This window comes from Meriones unguiculatus, chromosome 11 (genome assembly GCF_030254825.1).
Source record: "Meriones unguiculatus strain TT.TT164.6M chromosome 11, Bangor_MerUng_6.1, whole genome shotgun sequence".
NCBI lineage: Eukaryota > Metazoa > Chordata > Mammalia > Rodentia > Muridae > Meriones > Meriones unguiculatus.
Genome location: NC_083359.1, coordinates 51072659 through 51091744, shown reverse-complemented (window position 1 = coordinate 51091744; position 19086 = coordinate 51072659). Strand labels below are relative to the sequence as shown.

The window sequence follows — 19086 nt, the reverse complement described above, 5'->3', positions numbered from 1 at the left end:
GCAGACTGGCCTAAGAATTTCAGGGATTTGTCCATCTCTACCTTTCCAGTACTGGCCATGCAGGCATACTCAGCTGTGATCACTTTTGCATGCGTGCTGGGATCAAAGTAAGGTCTTTATGCTTTTCAAGGAAAGCACTTTACTGACAGAGTCATCTCTCTAACCCTCTTTTGATTTTAAAACAAAAATTCAAAGGTTTCTTGATTGAAAGTGTGTGTGTGTGTGTGTGCGCGCGCGCGCGCGCACACACACACACACACACACACACACACACACAAGCATGCACTTCACACACTACTGGGGAGGCCAGAGGAGAAAGCTGAGCATCCTGCTGTGGCACTCTCAATCTTATTCCGTCTTGTTGAGACAGGATCTCTCACTGACTCTGAAGCTGTCATAGGCTGGATGGCCAATGAGCTTCTGCTATCTTCCTGTTCCCAGGCCTCAGTGCTGGAGTTATAGGCCTGGCTTTTTTTATATGGGGACCAGGGGTTTGAGCTAAGGTCCTCATACTTGCACAGCAAGTGCTGCTATGCACTGAGCCATCTCCTAGCCTCTTAACAGAAGTAAGTAGTGGATTGAAAGTTTTCAGTAAGCTGGGTAGTGCTGAGGTTTTCAGCCATACACTAGCACTTCATCTCCCTTGACTCTATTGAAATGTGTCAAACTGAGTTTATTGTATGGTTCTCTAAATACTTAGAGGCTCACTTCATTTTAATTCACTTTTAACAGGTAACATTCAGATATCCTGGATTGATGACACATCAGCCTTTGTTTCTCTCAGCCAGCCCGAACAAGTACAAATTGGTTAGTGTCCTGGACATCTGTTTTGTGTGTTAATGACGTGGGGAGTGACCTTCATGAAAGCTGTGGTTTCAAGTAGCTAGTTGGTTTGCTGGCTGCTCAGTTTATTTTTAAGCTTGTCAATGAAATGAAGGAAAAAAAATAGTAAGTATAACATGTAGAGAAGAAGATGGAGTTAGTCTAAAGATACTTAAACTGTGACTCAAAACTCCATGTAGTGTCATGTGACAGTGTGGGATTTGAAAATTTGACAATAGAGAAAAGTGTCTGTGATCAAACAGTTTAAAATGAGACATTGTGAAGCAGAGGCAATGCTTGTCCATGTTGTCCATGGCTTCGCTCTAGCCTTCCTTTTGAGCACACAGCTTGTGTTTGTGCTGTGCATGCTCTCCTGTGATTCGGCACCCTTGTCAACCACCTGAAATGCCTCAGGTCCAGATTAGCATGTGTTCTAGCTGCAGTGTCTTAATGTTCTTCTTGCTTTCTACTTACAGAGCATAGTGGTTTAATGATGGGAATCAAAGAGCTCACACTTCCCTATGTCATTCCTCAGCATCCATCACATTAGTTAATGCAGAGAAGCATAGTCATCAATGTAAATTGTTTTTGTCTTATCAAGTAACAAAATTATACGTATGCCAAAATGTTTTTTTTTTTTTTAATCGATATTCTATCTTTTGTAGATTAGGCTGGCCTTGAACTCACTGAAATCTGCCTGCCTCTGCTTCCCAAGTTCTGGGATTAAAGGCATGTGTCATCATGTCTGGCTACCAAATATTTATTTTAATTTAGTTTTTAATGACTTATTATCAATCAGTAAATGATTTATTAGTATAAACCTATTTAAAAATTAGATTTCATGACATTAGATCCCCTGGAGCAGTAGCTTTTTGTGTTGTTTTGCTTTGAGACAGGGTTTCTCTATGTAGCCCTGGCTGTCCCTGTTGTGAGCCACTGTGTGGTCACTGGGAATAGAATCTGGAAGAGCAGAGCTTTTTTAACTACTCAGCCATCTCTGTTTTTACATACCCATGTGTCTTGGGTCATGTAGTTTCTCAGGCAGACTAGATAATACTAGGAGGAGTTTAAGAACTCTGTGTTAGATGAAGCACTGTTTTTTTTCCTCATTTTCCACTATTCTGTTCTCTTCCTACTGTGCTTTTTCTAAATTAAGTTGCTGATATACTTTGAGAATTTGAAGTAGCTAATTGAAAGTAGCAAAACTGAAGGAAGGAAGTAGAAATGGCACCTCTCAATTTCTTCGGCCTGTTCATCTTGTATTTTTACTGTTTAGCTGTAATTTATTCATGCCATTTAACTCGTGTCAAAAGAACTCTTTACAAGCAAAGTAAATGATAGTTCATTTGCTTTCAAATAGGGTTCTGGAAAGATGGATCACCACATCTTTTGTTGATCCTTAAATAATTTGACACTAATTCTACTATCTTTTAAAAACACTTTATTCAATTTTTTTCATTTCTTTCTTTTTATTTTGCCTGCTTGGGTGTCTGTGTCCTTCATACAGGCCTAGTGCCTTCAGAGGCCAGAAGAGGGCATCAGGTTCTCTGGGACTGGAGTTGCAGATGTTTGTGAGCCACCACGTAGATGTTGAGAGTTGGGTATTCTACAAGAGCAGCCTGCTCCTTTGTTAATTGTTTGATTTTCAAGACAGGGTTTCTCTGGGTAGCCCTGGCTGTTCTGGAATTTACTCTGTAGACCAGGCTGGCCTCGAACTCACAGAGATCTGCCTGCTTCTGCCTCCCAAGTGCTGGGATCAAAGGCGTGTGCTACCACCCCAGGCTTGTCTGTTTTCTTTTTACTTCAAGTGCCAAATACTAGCATAATGTACTTGATGATATAACATGTTAAAATTTCAAACTTCTACAAATATGCAAATTCTGGTCCAAATGTTTTGATATTTCTGTTAATTTTTATATCTCAGAGATACAGGATGTGTTGTAGAGGTAAAAACTTAGACTCTGGGGTCAGTACAGCATGTGACGCCAGCATGTTATTCAACCTGCTAAGTGCTGTCGATCTCTGTGCGGTAAGGATGATAGTATGCACTTGTTTGGGCTCTGTAAATATTGTATAGCTGACATTTATTAGCTTGGTCAGCTTGTATTCTGGCTGCTTGAAAACGGGAGGTGTTTGTCAGAAACTCATGACATCAGAGATCATGTCAGAATCTGGTGTAAAGGATTCTGTTTGTTGTGTATTTTCAGTTTTTGCTTTGACATTTAATAGTCATTTCCCTAGTCTTTTGACAGATGACATAGAATACAAAGAGTTCAGCTTATTAGAGCATGATGATGCCTTCAGTAGGGAACAAGTGCCCGAATTTAGGCTGTGGAGAGGGTGTAGTACGAATGAAAGGAGAGCAAGGAGAACTCCTCCTGACTTGCACCTGCTCTGGAAGCCTTGCTGTGGGAAGTAAGGGATGTCCAGGCCTTTAGTTGACTGACTTAGACGCTGATGGTAGCCCAGTCATTTGTCAGTATGTATCTTTGGTGAATCACAAAAACTTCTGGCTTGCAGGTTCCCAGTCTATGATCACAGTCCCTTCACAGGTAGCTATAAAGGTGCACCGAGATCATGACATTAAGTTCCCAGCAGAGTTATGACAAATGATCATGGATGTTAAAATGTCTAATTCTGGTCCTTTCTGTTGGCAGTAGGGATGAGACTGTAAAGGTGTTTTGAAGTCTACATAGCGTCAGTTAGTGATAATTCACTAAAAAGACAGCATAATTTGGTTATCCGTGTGTATAATTTATCATTGTTCTTTTTATGGTATTTTTGATGCCAAATGATGATTGTTCCTGGACTTACTGGAAAATTCTTTGAAAAGTAACTTAAAAAATAATTTACTCTATCTTCATTGTTTATGTGTATATGTGTTTATATGTATGCACAAATGCATGAGGTGTCTGAAGAAGTCTGAGGAGGATGTCGGATCCTCTGGAACTGGAGTGAGTTGTGAGTCTCTTGACTGAGCATTGGGAACCAAACCTGGGTTTTTTTGGAAGAGCCATGTGTACAGTTTGCCATTGAGCTGGATCTGTCGCTCCTGAGCAATAGTTTTCTGTATCATTTTTGTTTTAAAACAGGGTCTCTCTATGTAGAGAGACCTCTCTGTACCCTGGCTGTACTGGATGTCACTATAGGCTGATTTTAAAGTCATAAGGATCCTCTTGCCTCTGCCTTCTGGATGCTGGAACTAAAACCATACCCTGCTCTGAGTAGTAACTTTTAAGCTAAGTATTTTATTCAATGATGCGGACGTCAGAAGTCATGTGTCAGAATGATGTGTAGACATATGGTTTTGACTCTGGTTGTTTTGCCTCCCTGAGGACAATACTGAGTCCATCTTGTTCACCACTAAGTCCTTTCAGCCCAGTATTTACTATAGCATGAGTAAATAAATGGGCTTGAATGGGCAATATGGGAAATAGGCTAAGGGGAAGTTGTGACATTTACTTTTCCTCTCCTAGATTAAGTAGATGCTTGACATCTCATATTCATTATTTATTAGATGATAGTGGGGATGGAGCCCAAGGTCTCATGCATGCAATGTAAGTGTTCTACTACTCCAAAATCCTTTTTAAGCTTTCTTTTGAACTGGGCCTTGGTACATTGCCTGGGCAGGCCTTGATCACATACTGCTCCTTCCTCAGCCTCCCAGTAGGCTACAGGTGTGTACCACTGAGGCCAGCAGTCATCTTTGAAGATAATATTGTCTCCTTTGCTTGAATAAGACAAGTTTGCACAGAACTGTGAGCAGCTTGATGCTGAGTCCCTGAGCATAGCTTCCTTCCCTCTTGCAGAATGAGCTACATCCTACTCTTCTGCCTCTGCTCAGTGTAATTGTCACCTTTGGCTATTGGTTTCAGGCTTCCTTTGCAGAACTTTGCAGGGCTAGGACACCATCCCCATCCCCAGTGCCTGTGCAGAGCCAGGATATCAGCCCCACCCCCAGTGCCTGTGAAGCATCTTTTTCTGGGTGCTCCGTTACCCTCATAGAGTATACTCTGAAAGTGAAGATTTATCTATTGTGTTCATGGTGGCCAGCTGACAGTCAGTGCCTGATCAGTACCTGGTCAGTATCATGGGATTAAAGAAATCACACACATCTAATATGACCTGGAAATTCCTTTTGTACTTCATGGATAGATCTCATGGCTGGTTTTCTCTTTCTGAGTTCTAAACCTGTATGGATACTTCATTGAGAGAATTTGAAGTTTGTTTCTCATAGTAGTGATTTGATGATGCCAAGGACCCAGGTTACCTCACGCTACAAATCCTGTTAATGCTATCTTAAACAGATTATACAAGCATTTCAGTGGAAACAGAGGGTCTGTCACATCAATAATATATCGGTGAAAAAAATTATTAGGTATCCATTTATATATTGACTCATAATGGCTTCTTTGGCTCTGATACAAATTATTTTTGGTTTATAATCAAAGAGTTCCATTTAAGTTGACAACTGTCTTTTTTTTTTGGCATTGCTAATTCTAACCAATGTTTGAAAACTTTTTTGACCTCTTGAAAATGAAAGTTCTCTTCTTACAGGAAACCATATACTAATTATTGAAACCATGTGTGTGCATCAGTGTTAGTGATCAATGTTAGAGATCAATGTTAGTGTTTTCCTAGATTGCTCTCCACTTTATTACTATTTGATAGGGTATCTCACACAAACTTGGACCTTGCTGGTTTGGCTGGCTGGCCAGTGAGCTCTAGGGGTCCTTTTGCCTCTCATTCCTGAGTGCTAGGTTTTCAGGGATGCACTACACACCTCATTTTACATGGTTTTGGGCACTGGACCTGAGCTTCCCCAACAGTGTCCAGGAAGTTTTTCATGAGTTTGACTGTTAATACACCTAGCCATGGCTTATTTAATTTTAATGTGTGTGTGCTATGGGTGGAGTCACAGTGTCTCTGACATGCTTAGCATAAGCCCCACGATTGTGGTATACTTCTAGTTCCATTTCTCTATTAACCTGTCAGAACTGGCAGATTTCACCAGATTTGGGGAAATCTCAGGCTTTGTTTTCATATTCCCTTACTGTTACTCCTAGGATTATTACTGCACACACACAGACCTCCATGGGACACTCGCTTTTCCCCCTCCCCGCCCCCATCTTTCTGTTGTGTAGACTAAATAATTTATTTCAGTATTCGGGCTCTTTGACTAATTACTCTATGACCATTCTTCTTCTAATAAGCTGGTCTAATGGATTTTTTTAAAAAATCTTTACACCAATGCTGCTTATCTTGTGGTAGGGTAGCCCATTAAGAGTAAAAAGGCTATTAAGTTGGACCACGTGAAATATACCTATTGAATGTCTTAGCCTCATCTTAAGTGTGGCCCAGAACAGGGTTGGGCAGAATCATCATACAAACCCTGTTTTTTGACAAAGTGTAGTTTTAAAAATACTGTACTGAAAATGAAAAACATAATTTATACCACACATTTCTATGCCTTTGTTCTAGGTCTTTTTGTACTGTCTTTGTCTTTGTCTTTGAGTCATTTTGGAATTGTTTCTTATACACTGTGATTACTACATGGATTCGGTTGTATTCATCAGAAAGGTTTTGTGGTTTTGTTTTAGTTTCACAGACAGCTTATTTGGACTTACTTGTCTGTGATGGGAGGTAGCTTAGATTGTAACTCAACTTACAGACTGCTGCACGAGTTATAGAGTCCTCCAAAGACCTGGCAGATGCCTTCTTGGATAAAAGCCTTTGTATTGCTATCTTAATGACCTGGGTTCATATTTGTTCTCTGCCCTCTTTATGTATACATGCAGTGGCCTGTGCACACTCTTTCACACAAACGTGTATACACACACAAAAATATAAACATGCACATTAAGCACAAGCCAGTTGGAGACTTGTCTGAGCCTGCTCATACTCTGGGTCCTTCTCTTGATTTCTTTCTGTGAGCGCTTCTCTCTCATTCATGATTGCCCTTGGTCACCCCACACTTTTTCTTTCCTTCATCATACCAGAAAGATAAGAGACTTTTAAAAAACCTTTTTGGGCAACTGGGCATGAAGTCACACGCCTTTAAATTCCAGCACTCAGGGAGCAGAGGCAGGTGAATTTCAGGACAGCCAGGAATACATAGTAAGAGTCTTTAAAAAAAAAAAAAAAAAAAAGTCTTACAGGACCTAGGCACGAGCCACTTTTAATGACAGTTGGCCCTTAGGTCAGAGTCTCTCTAGTGCTGGTGTAGGCACAGGCTCTCCCCCCCCCCCACACACACCAGAGTGTATCCTCTGACTGTTTTGACTTTTCCAAGTCTATCTATTCAGAGCCATCCTCCTGCTCTCTTGATTCTGCATTATCTCCAGCTAGCAGCTGTTGCAGTGGAAGATCATTCTGTTAAGTTCTTGCTCAACTAGAGCCGCAGTGCCCTTCCCTGCTTTTAACTATTATACCCTTCTAGCACCTCCCTTTATTTCCTGTCTCTCAGCCATACCATTTGCCATATGAAAACTGCCTCTTTGTTTAACAATACTTTATGAAAAAACTCTTAACTCAAATGGAGCCTGATGACTCAGGCCTAGAATCATAGCTGCTTGGGAGCCTGAGGTAGGGGAAATCTCAAGTTCAAGGCATTCCTTGATTACAGGGTGAGTTCAAGGCCGGCCTGGGCAAATAAAAAGTAGAAAGAAGGCTGAAGATATAGCTCAGTGTTAGAATGCTTGCCTAGCATGCACAAAGCCTTAGGTTCAGCTCAGCAAAATACACACACACACACACAAACACACACACACACATACACACCAACTAATTTCCTTTAGCCAATGAAAATTTATTTGCTTTCTTTTGAACACATGTCTCCAAAGTATTAGCATCTTTGTTGGCTCATTGTTACTGTGAACAATGTTAATATACAGAATATTCACAAAAGACCCAAAAGATGTTTTTCCTTGCTTATCAATTTCCCAGTTCTGCACTGTGTGACTTGGCTTGCAACAAGTTCTTAAATATATAAGATTGTTTTAGATGGAGGGGCCTGGTAATTTACTTTGTGGATTTAAATGACATAATTTCTTCACATAAGTACTGGGTTCTGGAAACTTAAAAACATTAATCCAGAGCTTCTAGGTAGTTTAGTTAGCTGAAAGAAAGGTGGTTCCCCCCCCCCTTCACCTTTTCTTCTTCTAACCCCTGCTTTTTCTCTTGAAAAACCCCTGCTTTTTCTTTCTGTGTAGCCCTGGCTGACCTGGAACTTGCTCTATAAGCCAGGATGGTCTTTCAACTCAGAGACCCATTTGCCTCTGTCTCTGTGGGGATCAGAGGTGTGCACCACCACTGCCTGGCTGGAATGGCATTTCTAAGAAGGTATGTGTTGCTGAACATAATGGCATGCCTCTAAAATCACAGCACTTGGAAGGAAGAGGAGACCAGATAATCAAAAGTTCAAAGGTAGCCTGGGCTACATAAGACCCTGCTTCAAGAAAGGAAAGAAAAGGAAAGAAAGTCATATGAATGAAATGAAATGTTTTGTGTCAGTGTCTTCTGATGTGACAGTGCATAAGAATAGTGCCTCAGAGATGGTTCCATTTGAGGAGGACCTGGGTTTGGTTCCCAGCATCTGTGTGGCAGCTCACAACCATTTGTAACTCCAGTTCCAGGAGATCTGTGCCCTCTTCTGACTTCCTCAAGCATTGGGCATGCACGTGGCACAGATATGCATTCAGGCAAAACATTATACCTGTAAAATAAAAATAATTAAATGTTATTTAAAAAAAGCCACAACTCCTCCTTTCTTTAAAGGCATGCATTATCATACCCACCTGAACCTCTTCTCCCATTTGATGCTTGTGTCTGTGTTAGGATTGCTTCCATGTGCATGGATGCGGAATTATTTATTGGAACTTGGGCTGCTTACCAGTGGTCACACCTGAAGAAAATGGCTTCCCATCCCCTAGCTGCCTTTCACTGCCAGTTGCCCCCCAAGCTCCTTCTCCACTAGTTTTGAAATGCTGACTAAATTCAGTGCTCAAGCCCTGCCCCAGCACCTCCCTTCCAAGAAAAAACAAAAAACAAACAAAAAAACCCAGCTTAGCTTCTGAGAGCTCTTCTGAGTACAAGGCCATGTCACTTCTAGAAAGCATTTCAGAACACTACCCCCATTCTCCGGCTCAGACCTTCTCTCTGCGGCCCCCCGCCCATCTTCAGTGATGTGCCCTCCATGGTCATTTCTTCTCTTGCTGTGACCACTTATGACTCTCTACATTGACCGTCTGCCCCTGCCTCCTGAGTGGTGGGCTCATAGACCTGTGCCACAATGCAAGCAGAATGTAAGTATTTTCATAATTTTTTAAATACTAAATGTGTTTTGACTTTTGAGTGTGGGTTTTGAATCTTTTTTGGTGTTTGTTTTGATAATGGTAGAGACAATATACCAGCCCCTCACCACTGAACCTCACCTATACTCAGCCCAAACTCACGGTGATTTTATGTATTTTTAGAGTTTATGTATTATTATTAAATGTATTGTTATGCATGTTCTTTTAGGTATGTACATGTGAAGGTCAGAGGACAAGTTCATTGTGTGAATTTTCTGTTTATTCTCATGTAGTTTCTGGAGTTCAGACTCAGGTTACCAGGTTTGTAGGGCAGGTTTCTTTACTTTCTGTCATCTCACCAGCCCTTGAATCTGTATTTTCAGTGTGTCATTGGCATTTCCTATGCTGTTGCTATTTGCCTAAAAGTTTTTTTTGGGTGTGTCTTGTATTGTTACATTGTATGTATGGAAATAACTTACTTAGGATCTCTGTTGGTCTCCTTTGGATGTTTACATTATTTGACCTATTTTAAATTAGCACTTAGTATGTATCTGTAACATGAAATTAATAAATCAACAGTTTTTCTTTAACGCTGCTAACTCCCAAAATAATCAACACAGAGACTATAATTTATTTTATAAGCTTTAAAGCACTAGAACTAGGCAGATATCAAGCCTCTAAGCTACACACCCCATTACTTGCCAGTAAGTTTTCCTGTCTGGGCTAGATCTGCTCCATCAGGCCATATCCTTCTTCTTCATCTTGTTCCTTCCTCCCATCCTTCTTCGCTTGGGTTCTTTTTGACCCCAAGCCTAGGAACCTCAACTCCACCTACCACTCTTCTGCCCAAACCAGGCTGTGAGCAATGTTATTAGCCAATCAGGGATAATTGAGGAGCATTCCTTACATCACATGGATACAGGTGATGGTTCAACAGTCTCAGGGCATGGAAATCAGCATCTGAAAACAGTGCACAAGCCCTCCTCCAACAAGCATCTGTTCTTCAGTCCTTATCTAGGTCTTTGATAATTTTCAAGTCTGAAGAAATGTCATTTCTAAGTTAGTAATTTCCTTTTCTTGTCATTGTTCCTTAGTGGTCTCTAGGCTTTGCTTGTGTTGACTGCTTGAGCAACACCTCTATATTCTTGTCCTTACAAACTCATCATTTTTTTTTTTATGCATAGAAGTTAAAACTACATAGGAAAGCAAAGACAAAGTTGCTTAGTTCTTTTCAGTTAGCAAAAATGATGGCAGATAAACGAGTTTCCTTTCAGTTGGCACGTGTGTTACATCTAAGTAAGTGTTACATCTATAATATCTTATTCTTTGCTTGTTATGTATTTTCACTTATTTATATTTTGAGACAGAGTCTTGTGGATCTGAGGCTATCCTTAAACTCAGTATGGAGCCACAGATGACTCTAAACTGTTATTCTTCTGACTCTACCTCACAGCACATGCTATGATGCCTGATGAATGTGTCCTCGGGATGGACACAGTTTTGTGTATGCTAGAAAGTGCTCTACTTGAAAAGCTACATCCCAGCCCTGCACATGCCCTGCAATGAACAAATAATAATTATACAATAATTTCAAATGGCACCCAACTAATTTTATGTATTTACACCCTTAAAATAATATTTTATCATAATTTTTGGGAGAGGAGGGGAATAAACTCCCAGCAAGACAACCCAAGCTTAAAACCTAAAAATTATCCTGTCAAAAGCTGTCTTCTACTGTCTCTTTAAGAGGGACTCATAAACAAAAGACAGCCTCCTGGGAGAGAGACAAAATGAACAAACTTAACAGAGCTGGCTGCTGTCTCCTGGCTCAGCTCTCACAGAGTAGCAATGGCAGCATTGGCTTCAGAGACAGATAGTGGCTTCAGAGACAAACAGGAAGAGAGGAGGAAGGAGGATGCTGGGATGGGCTAGGATGGAGAAGCAACAATGTAGGCGGGAGGAAGGACTCCGAGGATGGCGTGCGTGGATGAAGAAAGTGATCCAGCTGAAGGATAAGCAAGTATTTATAGAATTATGGATGGGAGATAGGCCAAATAGAAATGGTTAAGGTGGATGGCATTGGGTGAAGGCTGGGAGGTGAGGTCATTGAGACAGCATATGTGGAATATCTGCCAAGCCTAACGTAAATAAGGCAATTATAAAACACAGGTGTCTGTGTTTTATTTCATTGTGATATCGGGTTTACTGCCATAATAATTATAGGGCAAATAATAAACATTATAATAGCCCAACACTTTTTATTTATAACAACAATGTATATTTTTTAATGTTCTTTGTACTCAGCAGTGTTTCATGTTTATAAATACAATTTGACATTTGGATTGGTGTCTTTTTAGTTGAATAACTTTTCATCAATAATTTTTTTGTTGTTGTTTGGTTTTTAAGATAGAATCTCATTGTGTAGCTCTGGCTAGCTTAGAACTCATAGAGATCAACCTGCCTCAGGGGCTAAAGGCATATGCCACTGTGCCTGGCTATCGATAATTTCCTATTGAACACTTAATTTACTTTTTTGGTTTTTGTTCTTTGTTATTTTTAGAGACAGGAATTCTCTGTGTGGGCCTGGCTGTCCTGGGACTCACTCTGTAGACCAGGCTGGCCTTGAACTCATAGAGATCCACCTGCCTCTGTCTTATGATTGCTGGGATTAAAGGCCTGTGCCACCACCTCCTGGCACTTTTATTCTTTTGTTTGAGGATTAGAATAATGTTTTTCACTTGCAGATGTCATTGCTTTTCCTTTGTGGTCCCAGGGCTCTACTTTTGTTGAGTGAACATTTTTATTCTTTGGACATCTTTATTTAGAGATGATACTTATAATCAGGAATACAGTATGGTATGTCTCTCTAAATTTGTTTAACTTTGGTCATAATTTCCCTGTTACTCTTGTTTTTATCATGATTATTTTTATAAAATATTATTATTGTGTGTGTTTGTATATGTGTGTTTGTATGTATGTGTGTATGTGTGTGAAGGTCTGAGAACAACTCTGGAGTTAGTTCTCTCCTTCCTCCTTTATATGTGGGTCTAGAGATTGAACTCAGGTCATTAGGTTGTACTGCAAGCACCTACCTCCTGAGCCCTCTTGCTGGCCCATCATATTTACTTCCCAGTGTTATGCAGTAAACTTTACAAAGCAAACCTCACTCTGCTTGATTGGCTGCGGTAGTCAAATTAACTCTTAGCAAATGTTTCATGATGCTGGGGCAATGGGAATATAGAAAGTGCGGTCAATCTACTCATTGTACTTGGGTCTCTGAGAAATGCATTGGCTCTCAAACCCTTACTTCTGGGCTTTTGTTACCATTTTGTTGTTGTTGTCACTAAGTAGGATGACCTTTTGGTACACTGATCAGCTGTGCTAGTCTTTATGCATGGACATTGTTTTGTCCTGATTCTTGTCTACAATAGAAAATGAAATATTCACGATGGCTGTCTGTTAGGGTTTTTATTGCTGCGAAGAGACACTATGACATTTGCAACTCTTATAAAGGAAAACATTTAATTGGGGCTGGCTTTCAGTTTTAGAAGTTTAGTCCATTATTGTCATAGCAAGAAGCTTAGTGACATGCAGCCAAGCATGGTGCTGGAGTAGGAACTGAGAGTTCTACATCTTGATCTAAAGACAGCAGGAATAGAGAGACCCTGGGCCTGGCTTGAGCATCTGAAAGCTCAAAACCCACCGCTAGTGACACATTTCTTCCAACAAAGCCATACCTCGAATAGTCCCACTCCCTGATGACCAAGCATTCAGGTCTATCAGTCTGTGAGGGCCATGTTTATTCATAGCACTACAGCGGCTCATATATATAACTCCAGCAGTAAACAGGAAGGTAACCTCTAGCTACAGAAGTAGAGCCTATGTTTAAAAACAACAAAATGAAATAAATTTGAAAGTCTTAAAAATAAAATTTGAAACAAAAACAAAATTTTTAGGGGACTTGATTATATAACATCAGCTGATCTGAGATGTTATTGTGTTGCTGAAAGTGTTACCAACAATGCTCTTGGGGCTTTGGAGTCACAGGAGGTTCTCAGCTCTGTGTTCTCTCGATTCTGGTTTTCACAGTTGGAACAGGCGTAGTTGCCTATCTAAATGGAAACGGAGAATGGTACCCTCCTGTATCCTCATGGTACAAAGAGGAATCTGGTTGTTAGAATTCTTAGCATGGCCAGCAGAACAGCACTTCTTCTGACTTGGTGTAATTATGGCATCATTTCTCATTGTGGAATTAGTTTTGCTGTAATTTTCTTTAACTTTTGGAATTACTCTATTCTGAAAAGTTGAACATGAAATATTTTTTTATTTATGGTGCTTTTGGATAGCATTTTTTTTTTTTTTGGTTGAGTCTCTAGCTGTCTTTTCCTTGAAAAGATACATTTGTTTATGAAGACCCACTTCAATTCTATGGCAGCATGGTTGTCACTTTATTATATGCTGTAGATGTCCAGCAAACACTGGGTTGAAGACAACTGATAGTGATGGTGACCTGGGTACTTGTGAGGGAAGTATGTGTGTGTGCATGAACACACACACACACACACACACACACACACACACACACACACACACGTGCACGAGTGCATATGGAAGCCAGAGGTTGACATCTGGTATGTTGCTCAATTGTTCTCCATTTTAATTTTTGAGGTAGACTTCACAGAACCTAGAATTTGCTGTCTCTGCCTCCCCAGCCATGGGATTGATAATTGTTACGGTGGTTTGGATGAGAATGACATCCCATAGGCTCATATGTTGGCTTGCTTGGTCCACAGTTAGGGGAACTATTTAGGAAAGGTTAGGAGGCGGGGCCATGTTGGAGGAGATGTGTCACTGGGGTGGCTTGCCCACTGCAGGTCCAATATCTCTCTTCCTGTGCTTGCCAGTCAGGGTGGGAGCACTCAGTCTGTCTGCTTCCCACTGTGATGGTCACGGACCACCCTCCAAAACTATAAGCAAGCCCCCAATTAAGTGCTTCCTTTTATAAGTGTTGCCTTGTTCATATCATCTCTTCACAGCAACAGAACACTAAGATGGTGTGAAACTGACATGCCTTGATTTTTATGTGAGTGCTGGGGTTCCAAATTCAGGTTCTCATGTTTGTGCAGCAGGTGCTTTACCACCTGGGCCACCTTCCTAGCACTGAGAGCAGGATTTACCTTAACTCTACACCTTGTGTTCTTCTTATTTCAATATATTAATACATAGTTTTCAGCTGGTATTACTATAAAAAGCTTCAAATAACTGTTTCATAGATTAAGGCTTAAATTTACTTCCAATTTAATAAGCTTCCATTTATTTTGTTCAGCTAGCAGGAATACCTGTTTCCCTTTCTCTGTATGAATTGGTGCTCTACACTTTATAAAATTTGCAGATTGCATCAGAGATCAGGACCTAGGTGCTGTGCTAGAGAAACAATAGTGCCATGCTTTGAAGCTGAGAGTTATTTCCCTACAGATTCTTCTTCTTGTTATTATATAGGTAAGTTAGAAATTATTATATAGTATTATGTGGCTTTAAAAAGACCTACTTGTAGTACAGTGTTAATTTTAATTACCTATTAACACCGTTAATTTTAATTACCTATTAACACCGTGACTCAATCACTTATACACAAGCAGGCTGCATTTATACATGTTTACATGGCAGGAGAGACAGCTCAGCTGGTAAGACTGCTGGCAGCTCTTACAGGGACCTGCATATAATTCCTCCCACTCCAGGGGAGCCGGTACCCTCTTCTGGCCTCTGCTGGTACCTGCACTCAAGTGCACATACCTATACACACACATAATTAAAAAGAAATAAATTCAGGTGTGTTTTTCTTTCTTCCCTCCTTCCTTTTATTCTGACAGAAGACCCCCATTCTGTAGCTTAGGCTGGCCTCCACCTTGCTGTATAGTCCAGGTTGGCTATGAATTTAGAACAACCCTGCTGGCCACAGCCTCGCAAGTGCTGGGGTTAAAGTATAGACATGCATTCCGCAATTATATTTTAAATGAACATAAGCCCTTCCTTTTATATTATTTTATCAGTGTATAGTGCTAGATGTAATAGGTCTTCATGTTTAGTGTTCTTCACTGACAAGAGAAATAATTAAGATATTTGTGAGGTTCTTAAGTTGATGGTATCATTGAAACACCTGCAGGTCACAGAGACCCAGCATTGTGACAGAAGGCAGCTCAGGAGACACAAGTCAGAGAGAAGGTTTCTTAGACTAGGCAAAGCCTAAGCTCAGCCTCCTGTATGAAGATTCAAGAGGCAAGAAGAGAAGGCAGACAAGGCAAACTACATTTGGTGCGTGAGCAATTAGATTGTGAATCTTGTCTCTTCTACAAGCCTTGCTATTTCTTTTTCTTTTTCACTACAGCATGTTTAAAAATAAAATACCACTTTTTTTTTTTTTTTTTTTTTTTTTTTTGTTAAAGGTTGGGCTTCACCCAGACATCGGGTATCAGGCTGATCATTTGGATGAGGGAACAGGCTTGGACAATAGGGTGCTTCATGCTGTGGAGCAGACCCATTAGAGGTCATTCTAAACTGGCTCTGTTTATTTGGAAATGTCTGGAAAGCTGTTTTTTCCATTTACACTGGTTCATAGCTTTAGACTGAAGCCAAATTGAATTTATCTAGGAAGCTGCCACACCTATAAATGCCACACAGCATAATAAATGGGCCATGGCTTTCAAGAATTGGTGACAGTGCACTTCAGTTTCTAATTTATAGTTTGTGAAAATTATCCCTGACAAAGAAGACTGAAAGAAAGAGAGAGAGAGAGAGAGAGAGAGAGAGAGAGAGAGAAAGAAAGCAAAGAAAAAAAAGAGAGAAAAGAAAAAAGAGAGAAAAAAGGAATCCCATTGGATGGATTAAATACCCCACCCCACACACACTGGGTTTCTCTATGTAGCCCTGGCTGTACTAAAATTTGTTCTGTAGAAAAGTCTGGCCTTAAATTCATGGAGATCCACATGTCTCTCCCTCTGCCTCCCTGAGCTCCAGGGAGATACATGAGGCAGGAAGGGAAGGCAGAGAGTGCAAACATGCATTTTGTGCCATGAGCAATGAGATTGGGATTAAAACCGTGAGCTACCATAGCTCATATTCATCGTTCTATTTATTTATTCATCTATTTTTTTTATGTTTTCTTTGGAGGAAATGAGCTTTTTTAAAAAATAATTTTTATATATTACAATTTGTTCACTTTGTATCCCAGCTGTATCTCACACCCTCATCTCCTCTCAATCCCACGTACCCTCCCTCCCTCATCTCCTCCCATGTCCCTTCCCCAGTCAACTGATAGGGGAGGACCTGTTCCCTTTCCATCTGACCCTAGCCTATCAGGTCTCATCAGGACTGTCTTTCATAAGTTTCCTCTGTGGCCTGGTAAGGCTCCCCCCACCACCACCTCAGGGGGAGGTGATCAAAGAGCCAGCCACTGAGTTAATATCAGAGACAGTCCCTGTTCCCCTTACTAGGGAGCGCATTTGGAGACCGAGCTACCATGGGCTACATCTATGCAGGGGTTCTAGGTTATCTCCATGAATGGTCCTTGGTTGGAGTATGAGTCTCAGAAAAGACCCCTGAGCCCAGATTTTTTGGTTTTGTTGTTCTTTTGGAGCTCCAGACCCTTCCAGGTCTTTCTATCTCCCACTTCTTTCATAAGATTTCCTGCACTCTCTCCAAAGTTTGGCTGGGTCTCAGCATCTGCTTTAATACCCTGCGGGGTAGAGTCTTTCAGAGGTCCTCTGTGGTAGGCTGCTGTCTTGTTCCTTGTTTTCATGAAAGCTGTCTTTTTTTTTTTTTTTTTTTTTTTGACTGATGATGTTCTTTGTTATATAAACTGAATATTTTAGTTTGCTGTCCTTCTGGGTTGTTAAACCAAAAATGTCTGTTCACTCCAGATGTAGCTTCCTACATTCTAATTCCACCTCACTAACTAGAAGGTGGCACACCATGCTGGCAGGCACCTGCCTGTCCAAGTTCCAATAGAATTTGTTACCTAAATACTTATCCATGCTCAGTAATATGGACTAACTTAGTGTTTGGGGCCTGTGGCAGCAGACAGACCTACATACACTTGTGGGACCAAACCTGGGTGTGGATCTGGAGAAAGAAGCCTGGCATGACCCCTGGTTCAGAGTTTGTTTTAGAGTAAAATGACACTTCTGGGACCTTTGAATGAAAAAAACTTAAAACCCCCTGTTAAAATGACTTGCATTTCTTTACTTTTCTTCCCATGGCTTTCTGCAGCTGAGCTTCCATCTTAATGCAGGTGGGGTTCTAGCTTACTGTTGACTAGAACTGCTTTCTGTGCTGGAAAGCACCCAGAAGGTGCTTGAGGCATAGCTCAGTGGTGGGGGCTTCCCTATCATGTGTCTTGCTAGCTCCATCTCCAACATTGCAAAAACAAAACAGAACAAAAGCCTGATAGGAGATGCCCTGCTTACAGAGACATCTGCTAGCAGGTGAGGTTGGGCTTCCTTGGTCTGTAGATTTAGTCTCTGACAGTTTGGGGAAACTGATTTGGACATGGTGTTAAAACACAGTCTGCCTTTACAACTCACAATTCTGTACTTCCTAATTGACCCCATTTTTTTGTACCTTCAAGATCAGTTCTCACACGCCTTGGTAGTCAACTCTAGACCTGTGCAGAATTGGGGTATTTGAGAAGCTCTGTTGCACATGCTCTTAATAGAGATTGAACCAGATTGTAAATAAGTAGCCTTTCCCCATCTAATTAGTGCCACATTTTTTGAATTTTTATGCTTCTCATCTATGATTTTGTTGCTTAATGTGGCCCCAAAGCATGGTATTGAAGTGCTGTCTAGAGTTCCTAAATGGAAGAAGAAGGCTTTTGCAGAGGAAAATGCCCACATTAGACAAGCTCCATTTAGGCATGAGTCAGTCAACAACATACATGAAATAAGATGCTTATAAACAGGGTTGGCTTTAAAAAAAAAAAAAAAGTCACCATGACCCTGTATGTGCCCTTACCCAAGCAGTGGTTCTGTGAGCTCAGTACAGGTTTCTCAAAACTCCAAAGAATGTAACGGAAGCAAGATTTAATTCTTCCTCCCTCCCTCCCTCCCTCCCTCCCTCCCTCCCTCCCTCCCTGCCTCCCTCCCTCCCTCCCTCCCTTCTTCCCTCTTTCCTTCCTTCCTTCTGTCCTTTCTTCCTTTTCTTTACTTTCCTTTTTCTTTTCTTTCCTTTCCTTTCTCCTTTCCTTTCCTTTTTCCTTTTCCCCTTTCCCTTTCCCCTTTTGCCTTTCTCTCTTTCCCTTTCCCTTTCCCTTTTTGCCTTTCTCTTTCCCTTTTCCCCTTTCCCTTTTTCGCTTTTTCCCTTTCCCTTTTTTCCTTTTTCCCTTTCCCTTTCCCTTTCCCCTTCCCTTCCCTTCCCTTCTTTCTTTTCTAGTATATTAACTAGCAGACCTCTGGAAAAATGGGTGTCTAAACCACCTGTATATGGTGTTTGGGATTCCATTTTGAATCCTGGGGGTGAAGCTAGGGGCCTGGTATATGCTGGGAGCACTCTGCCACCAAGGCTCACGAGGCCCTGCCCAGCCCTTCCTGTGGTTTTGAAGGCAGAGCAACTTAGGGAAATTGAGGTCACTCTGCCTCTTGTCATAGGAGCGGAGCTGCAAATTTGAGTTTTCTGCAGGACTGGCAGGCAGGTGCCCTCTCTCAGCTCTTGTGCAGGAAGATTGCCAGTTAATTAAGGGACTGTGATGGCTACTCTTAATTTGTCAACTTGACTACATCTGAATTGAGTTAAAAGCCCAAAGTGGCTAGGCACATCTGTGAGAGAGTTTTTGCTTAAATAGATCATTTGAAGTAGGAAGATCCACTTCTAATCCAGACCTTTGAGGTGGGAGGACACAGCTTTAATCCAGATCTTTTGATGTGGGAAGACGTACGTCTACTCTGGACCAGACTTTCTGCTGGAAGTTTATAATAAGGAT

General features: G+C 41.0%; 1 protein-coding gene across 2 annotated transcripts in view; it reads left to right on the top strand.

Moving 5' to 3' along the window:
• The window catches only part of Parn (poly(A)-specific ribonuclease), a 154116-nt gene that overhangs the window by 66939 nt on the left and 68091 nt on the right, over positions 1-19086 (top strand). For both annotated transcript variants that reach the window (XM_021650819.2, XM_060364211.1), the window contains exon 21: positions 733-807. In XM_021650819.2, coding sequence (XP_021506494.1) covers positions 733-807 — 75 coding nt within the window. The remainder of the gene's footprint in view (positions 1-732; positions 808-19086) is intronic.